The 8456-nt window shown below is 40.4% G+C and overlaps 1 protein-coding gene across 1 annotated transcript in view; it reads left to right on the top strand.

The window, feature by feature from the left end:
• The window catches only part of HCRTR2 (hypocretin receptor 2), a 705534-nt gene extending 697794 nt beyond the window's left edge, over positions 1-7740 (top strand). Inside the window, exon 7 of the mRNA XM_069606141.1 lies at positions 6923-7740. Within this exon, the coding sequence (XP_069462242.1) occupies positions 6923-7149 (227 nt within the window). The 3' untranslated portion in view covers positions 7150-7740. The remainder of the gene's footprint in view (positions 1-6922) is intronic.
• The last annotated feature ends 716 nt before the right edge of the window (positions 7741-8456 follow it).

The following is an 8456-nucleotide window of genomic DNA, read 5'->3' on the forward strand; positions in this document are numbered from 1 at the left end:
ATGGTCCTTTTGTGACAAAATCTCTCTCTAATAATAACTCATCAGAACAAACATTTGTATCAGTCTAAGGCTTAAACTTTAAGATATTTTGTAAAACATTAATGTCTAGAGCACAGTACCCATCACTTTGATCAATGCAAAGATATAATGGCCCACCTGTCTTTACCAAAGCCGATATGCCCGGTTTCAGAACTGCAAAAAGACATTTAACCATGAGTAGTTTGCCTTGGAAAATACCAGAACCATGGCCACATTTTCTCAAGCAAATCTGAAGGTGAACAATTCAAGTTGATCATTAAGGGCACTTTCAGAAACTGAAAATGTGAAGAGGTTCTTAACCTTTAACAATTGTCTTCCACAAATAATGCGTCATTTGTATGAATAGGACTGAGTCATGAATATTAGTTTACCAGTTTGTGGAATTGTTAAGTTAAATTAAAAATTAAAACACATGGTTTGAATTTAACGAACATGTATGGTACAATTGACTTTCAAATGGCGCAAGGTTCAGATGCAATGCAAAGTTATTATTTCAGAAACCAATAGTCTCACTAGAAAACCAGATATACATCTCAGCTCAGCAGATTAGTCCAGATCATATGTATATAAAAATATATATTAAAATATATGATTTATATTTATTTACTTTGACATTTGTAAAGTGCACCAGACCCAGGGGCAACTGGACGGTAGATTACGTATGATTGGTAGTTACAAGGTTACATACAAAGTTAGTTTAGAGCAATACCTAGTGATAGACGTGAGTCTAACAGTAGGTGCTACGTTACATAAGAATGGTAGTTACAAGGTTACATTCAGAGGTTGTTTTAGAGACAAACTTGGTAATCGACATGAGTATAGCAGTGCAGTTAATTTACAGAATATGAAGGTTTACAGAAGCCAGGTTGAGCAAGTTTAGTTCCTTTGGATGTCTTGGGAAAAAAGCCAGGTTCTGGGGCCTTTGCGTAAGGACCAGAAGGATGGGTCTGATCTGAGCACTAGGGGTAGGGCGTTCCATTGTCCCAGCTTTCTGACATCCGTATCTGGGGATGGCAAGAAGGTGCAAGTAGGCATACTGGGTAGGTCTGTTGTATTGGGTCTTGGTGATTTGTCTGGATAGATAGGTAGGGGATCTGTTCACTAAGCATTTGTGGGTTAAGCTTAGTTTTTTTAACATGATGCATTCTCAGCACGGGAGCCAGTGGATGTTTCGTCTGGCTGTAGAGATGTGTTCTTTTTTTAGGGATGTTGCGTTATTCTGGATAATTTGTAATTTATTTATATTCCTGCCATTGGACCCTGCAAAGAGGGAGTTATAGTAGTCAATCCTGGAAAGTGTGAGGGCTTTTGCAAGTGTAATGCAGTTGTCAGTGGTCAGGAAGGGCCTGCAGGCGTTGATTAATTTGGCAACGTATCCTGCGGACGATGCAATATAATTTGCCTGTCTCATTAAGGATAATGTGGAATCTAGATCAACTCTTAGGGTTTTACCTCTTTGGATACCATGATGGTATTACCGTCAATAGTAAAGGATTTGTAGGAGTTGGGGAGTTTGTTTAGTCGTGATTGTGCTACAATAAGGAGCAGTTATGTTTTCTCATTGTTTAAACATAGCTCATGTTGTCCCATCCAGGCCTAGATGGCTTGGTAAGTTTCCCTAAATGCAGTGGCGTCTGTGTCGTAGTTGCCGGTGATGGGTAGGAGAAATTGTGTGTCATCTGCGTAGTTAGTGAGGTGACGCCCAGTTTGTCTAGGACATCAAAGAGTGGCTTGGTGAAGATATTGTAGAGTGTCGGCGAGATACATGATCCTTGAGGCACTCCACAAGTGATTGGCGCCAGGGGGAGCTCTACGGTTGGACGAGAACACTCTCATTGTGTGTTTGGACAAGAAGGACACTATCCAAGTTTTGGCTTTGGTCGAGAAGTGGACACCTATGGTGAGGAGTTGGCATAGTATTTTGTGATTTACTAAGTCAAAGGCTGCTGAAAGGTCAAGTAGAAGAAGGATGGCTAGGTTACCTTTGTCTTTGATTTCATTCATTTGGATCTTTAGGTCCAGAATGGCAGTTACCGTTCTGTGACCTGGGCGGAAGCCTGATTGACGAAGGTCCAAAAGGTTGTTGCTTTCAAGGTATTTTTATATTTGCTGATAAGTCATTTTATCAAGTATTTTGAGGAGGAATGGTACAGTTGTGATAGGGCAGTAGTTAGTGGGAATGTTGGCATCTGGGGTGGGTTATTTGAGGAGTGGGAGTACCCAGGCTTCTTTTAGGCGCTCTGGTACAATGCACAAAGAAAAAGAGTCATTCATTCGTGCCGTGATGAAAGGGGCAAGCTCTTTTGCGAAATCTTTTATGAGAGAGGCTGGGCAGATGTCTTCTTGACATGTAGTAGGATTCAAGACTTTGATGATTTTGGTGATTTCAGTAGCTGTGACCGGTGTGAATTCGAACCTAGGGGTGGTGTTGGGAAGTGCTGGTAGTTGGTCTGATGGCTGTTAGGCTGACACAAGTTTAATTCTATTTGCAGTAATTTTAGTTTGTAGTAGTGAAACTTTGCTGAGGAGGGCATTTTGGATATTCCTGCATATGGGGAGGTTTTTAATCCAATTATCTGGGGAAGGAGCTGGCATTTTGATTTTGTGTAGTATGGCAAAAAGCCCTCGCGTGCCTGAGTTTGATTTTTCGATTCTTTCACTGTATGTCATTTTAGACTGTAGAATGGCTTGTTTGTATTTTTGGATAGGGCAGCGAAGTGCTGTTTATTCTTGTCTGAGAGTATTGTTTTCCAGGCATTTTCAGCTGTTCTTTTTGAAGAGCATAGGGCTTTGAGAATAGGAGCGTACCACAAGTTTCTGTGGGATGTTGGTTTGGGTTTGCGGTTGCTTAGCAGTGCTACTTTGTTAATGGCTTCTAAGAGAGTTTGATGGTACAGCATGACCATAGTTGTAAGGTCGGTGTGGGTATGTGTGTAGGCTGTGAGAGGTTGTAGCAAATACAGTAGGTTGTCTGGATTGATGTTGTCTGAGTTTCTTGAGAGGGAGGCTGAGCCTGGCTGGTATTGTCAGGATATCAGATTGAGCTGAGTCGTTAATGGTGAATCAGATGACATTATGGTCTGACCACGGGCAGGGATTGTTGGCTGTTATATTGTTGTTGCAGTTGAGGTCAGTTAGCTAATCTAGTGTTCGGCCTTTGTCAGGCGTAGGGCTGGAGAAACGGTGGAAGAAGCAATGGGCTTTAATGGTGTTGGTGAGCGCTTGTGCATAAGGATCCAATGGGTCGTTGAAGCCTATTTAGGCTTTCATGCATTTAATGGCAAAAATTAAAACAATATCTCCATTTTTAATATTGTTTTTGCACTAGAGTGGGGTAGTTTGTAGCAGATACAACACATTATCCCACATCAAAATGGGCCAATTGAATTAAAAAGAGGCGGGCTATGATGAATGGGGTAAAGTGCAAGGAAAATAGACAGGCTCTGTCCAGTCCATAATGCCATTTTCAGATAATGCTGTGTGGGTGGAGTTTGCTGGGTATGTATGCAGAGGCATGTATCAGGAAGAGCAAGTTGCAGGGAAATCGGGAAGCAGGAGGGCCTACACTACATGTGAGCAGTAGAAAGAATATCAATTAGATTTAACGGATGGGGACATCTCCTTAAAAGTGTATTTTCCTCACATTGGACTTAATTCAGAGGCCTTTCCCAAAGCACAACCAGATAACCTGAGAGGGATATTTGGAGGAACTGCAAAGACTGAATGGAATGTTTACCTGGTGGATCTGCCTCGGGCCAGTCAGTGTCAATACATGTCTGGGGCCTTTGTAAGGCAAACAGAATGTGAGGTCAAGACCTCAGATTATTTAAATATTTTTCCCAAGAAGTAATTAAATCCCAGATAGCATCTCAAAGTATTTTGGGGATCATGTTTAAAATGCAATGTATATGTTCTGATGTATATTTAAAAATTAAACTTTAGGTTGCATGATAATAGTGGGACTTTTCTCCTGCAATATGGGATCTGTGGAGGTCTTTATGTCAGGGACGTCATTTTGGGGTTGCCAGAGGTCGCAAGTGCAACCTCTGGCGACCTTTTTTCTCCTTTTTTTTTTTGCAATCCAAGCTCAAGGCTGTGGCCAGCACCATGTGGCTCTTTAATTCTGGCTTTCTTGTTCAGGCCCCTTAAAAAAGAAGAAAAATAAGAACATGAGGGCCACAAGTCTAACACTTTCAGCACTGAACCTAAATAAGAAAGAATAGGAATGTCAAAAAATGTGTCTTTCTGGAATTCTATACAATAATTGCTAGACTCATTAACGGTTTATTTCAGGCACACTTCAGGGGGTGAGTCACTGATATAGTCTGTTCTCAAACGCCTCAACTCAGCCTTTCATCCTTCTGAGGTCGATAAATGGGCACCAACACAGGTTGGGTGATATTGGGTGTATATTTCTTCTATGTAAATCGCTTAAGCTTAAGTGCTATATAATAACACATCATTATCATTTGGTCATGGACGTCGGCTTGCAATCACATAAATTTGGTAACATGGGCCTATACACACTGATGTTAACGATACATATGGCGATCCATTCAGGTATGAAATGTACATCACATTATAGTGATATCGTAACCATATTTTTGTAGTGTACAATGCTATGTGATGCCACTTCCTGTTTTGTCAACGGGTGAAAGGTTGAGTTCCATCGCTTCCCGCGATATCACTTTGGGGTGGGGTCAAAAGACATCACTGCCTGTGATGTCATCAGGTGGTCAAGGGTCATGTGATGTCACTTCCGCTACCCCTGGCATTTTGGTGAGATGATGTCCCAGATTTACGTTATTTATTTTTTATTTTATTTATCATTTGTAAAGCACTTTATACAACAGCATTGTGTTTAAAAGCACCAGGTCTTAGACATTTCAGATTGAAATGTGTTATGCCAAGTCCTATGATTGGCATCTGCCATAGTCAACAAAATAATTGGAAACTATTATTTAATTAGTACAGGTAACTGTATTGTTCTGAGTATGGACCAATGTTGAAAATAGTGAGTGAGATAGGCCCTTCTGTCCCAGAATTCAAAAAGAACCAACGCCCAAGAAGTGCACGCCTTTACAACAAATGTGCATGTAATCCAACATCAACAAAGATAACAAATACTATAGTATCTATGCCCAGGCTAGGAAGCTACAGTTTTTCATGGATAGTTCCTAGCAATCTAGACTTAAATGAGTCTAAGAATCGGTATAAAATATTAGAGCAAACAATGCATCTGATGCCACATACTCATTAATCGTTTAAGGAAAAAGTAAGAATATTGTTTTGTTACAATCTTTATTCTGAGAACAGCTTTAACTTTTTTATTTAGAAGGAGGTGGGTTTCAGATACAAATAATGCTATACTGTAGATTGATGGGTTCATAATAGTTAAACAATGTCAGCTTGTGTGCTCACATTATACCATATATGAGTCTATTGTCTAGAATAATCATTCATAGAAGTTAATCTATGCATTCATGTTTGTGCGAATGTGAACTAAAACATTGTTGAGATAACAGCAGGAAGGTTGTGCTTTCCCTTAAATAGACGCACTGCCTGTATTCATGTGTCGTATGGGGGGTGATTTCCCCAACATTATAAATTCGGGGAACACCTTTAATTTCTTGATTATTTTTAATAAAACAAAACATCCTGTTTCTTGTCGTAGACGGGTGTGTAATTGCTGAAGTGGAGGATATTAGGTGAGATTGTTTCTCCACAATAAAGCACCTACAATAATAGTGAAAATGCGTACTCTAGATTTCTTTAGAGTAGAGAAGCTGGGAAATTAAAATGATCACAGAGTTTATGCACAGTGATCTATTGGCAGCTACTCATGGCCTTTTCATTATCTGAGTTGACAAAGGCATCTTAACTAAAGGGTCGTGTTGATGGATGCCTAGGTAACAGTTAGAATTAGCCAGGCAATGAGCAATGAAAAATCAGGTAGCCTAGCGTACTGTTAGCCAAGGAATAATTGCAGTCTATCTCATCACTAGCGAGTTAGCATGTACCATTACAAAGGCCTTAATAAAGAGCAGTGGACCTACTCAATTTCTGTGGGGAACCTGATGCATAAAGCAAGCATGACCGGAAGTTGTGTCTGTCCCACAGCCACTTACCTTTTGCTGATGTATGAAGGCTCATCATTGTACCCCCTAAACTAGTGTCCAAAGTTGATAATAATGAGTGTGCACTGTCAGGTAATCCTTGCAGTGGTGGAACCCTGTGCTGAGTTGTTGATCTCTGACTTGTTTCTCTCTCGTTGTGTTCCATCCAGGCTTTTAAACATCTATTTAGTGCATATGTACCCATGAATAGCATATACTACTATGCATAACAAACCTCTGTATTTTCGTTATTGTCACACACATGTTGTTTTACATGTCCTACCTTTACTTCTTGACCTACTCATTCACGCCTTTCTCTGCATGCCTAGTTCAATGATGTAATGTGGATTTCACACACATTATAAGTGCCATGGTTGTTGCGCAATCCTAGGAGGCTAAGTAGTCCATTAAGGTGTAATACGAGCTTCTATCTGCCCAGTTTACCGAACCATCCGATGATGTCCCAAATGGCACAAACATGGATTTCTCATTACTGTTGCTTCTATAAACAATATCAATGCGACTACCTGCTCCTTAACACCCAGTTATATATTGTAATTGTTTACAACATGTGAACACGTCTATGTCTTTATAGAGCACGGTATATGATTCGACCCTGTAATTCAATGTGAAGCATATGAACGGAGCCCATGTTTTTCAGGTACTAGGTTGGTACTGATGCGTGAAGGGTGCAGCGTAATACTCGTCCTTGAATGATTGTATTAATAAGGTCACATCTCTGTTCTGTCTTGCTCTTCTGATTTTAGGGAAATTCAGAGAGGAATTTAAAGCTGCATTTTCCTGCTGCTGTGTTGGATTGCACCCCCATCAAGATAAAGGGCTTACCAGAGGACGAGCAAGTACCGAAAGCCGGAAATCATTGACGACTCAAACTAGCAATTTCGATAACATTTCAAGACTCTCCGAGCATGTTATACTGACCAGCATAAGTACTCTCCCCGTGAACGGCAGTGGAGCTATTCACAAGTGGTAGCATTGAGAACTCTGGAAAAATATGAACTGTTCAGTGGTCATGTCAAATGCCCAGGAGAACATCAATAGTGCTTAGGGTGCTTAGCTAGTGGCTAAGAAAGCAGACCAAATGGAACAGTACAATGTGACCTGATGGACAAGATTACCAATACGTTTGTATTTGAAAGCGCATATTATTCAAAACGGCTTCCCAAACCAATTAGAATTCAATTTAGCACTTTTCTCAAAACCGTCTGTTTATCCATTATTTCCCTGAATGCATCTCTCAACAGAATGGAACATATGTACATTCATTTTACAATATTTTCTATGTTCTTGAATTGTTATAAACTAGCCGAAGCATTAAGCACACTGGATCTACTGCTGACACAGCAGCTACAGTGCAGCGGAAACAACGCCATGTATAGGATTACATTTGCCAAAAGGGCTTCAAAGGGCTTATGGGAATTGTGGTTTCATTGACCCCAGAGAAAAACCTTCTTTGGTTTTATTATTTACATACATTCATTTTGAATATGGGTTTCCTTTATTAAGTCAAAATCTTGACGAATTGTATAAACACAATGAATAAAATATAAGAACTTTGTAAAAAGGAGGTCTTCCATTGTGCATGATGTTTGACGGTAAATATCTCAGAGGCACAACTGGTATCTCTGGGTAGGTAACACACCGTGTGTCATCACACAAAAAGCGATAGCATGGCCAGCAGATATATGTTCATGGTTAGATTATAATATGTATGAACTCCTAAGGTAAGTTGGCATGATGCACAACCATCTGGTCTGGTAAGGATTAGCATTAATTTAATGTGAATGCCTTGCATTTTGTTTGTTTTCTTTTCTTTAGCCTATGGATAGTTAGTGGTCTTTCAAGTGAGGCATGGGAGGCTATCGAGGTTTGTTGCAGCAGTTGTTGCAGTATGCATGCTTTTCAATCACAAAAAAACTATGCGGAAAAAGGGAACCTGAGTGCTGATTTGGACCTGCCTTTTACAAACTCCTTGGGTTCGTGGAAAAGAATGATCGCCTTGGTAGAAATTAAGGACGAATGGCTGAAGACGTTAGTAGGCATCTGCATAGGGCCATCTTATGCACTTTTAGGGCCCTGGGCACGGACATCTATGGGGTCCCCCTCCACCAAACCAAAGGAATTAAGGGATCAAGAATACTGGTTGCGCCCCCGACCACCACCCGTCACGCTCACAACCTATAGGTTAATATGCTGTCTCGCAGCATAATAAGCACGTTTACTCCCTTTAAGTCCCCTTACCCTCTTCATTCAGAATGATAAACAAGTAGTATTTGAAGC

The sequence above is a fragment of the Ambystoma mexicanum genome, chromosome 4p (assembly GCF_040938575.1).
Source record: "Ambystoma mexicanum isolate Mex_15411 chromosome 4p, UKY_AmexF1_1, whole genome shotgun sequence".
In the NCBI taxonomy this organism is placed as follows: Eukaryota; Metazoa; Chordata; class Amphibia; order Caudata; family Ambystomatidae; genus Ambystoma; species Ambystoma mexicanum.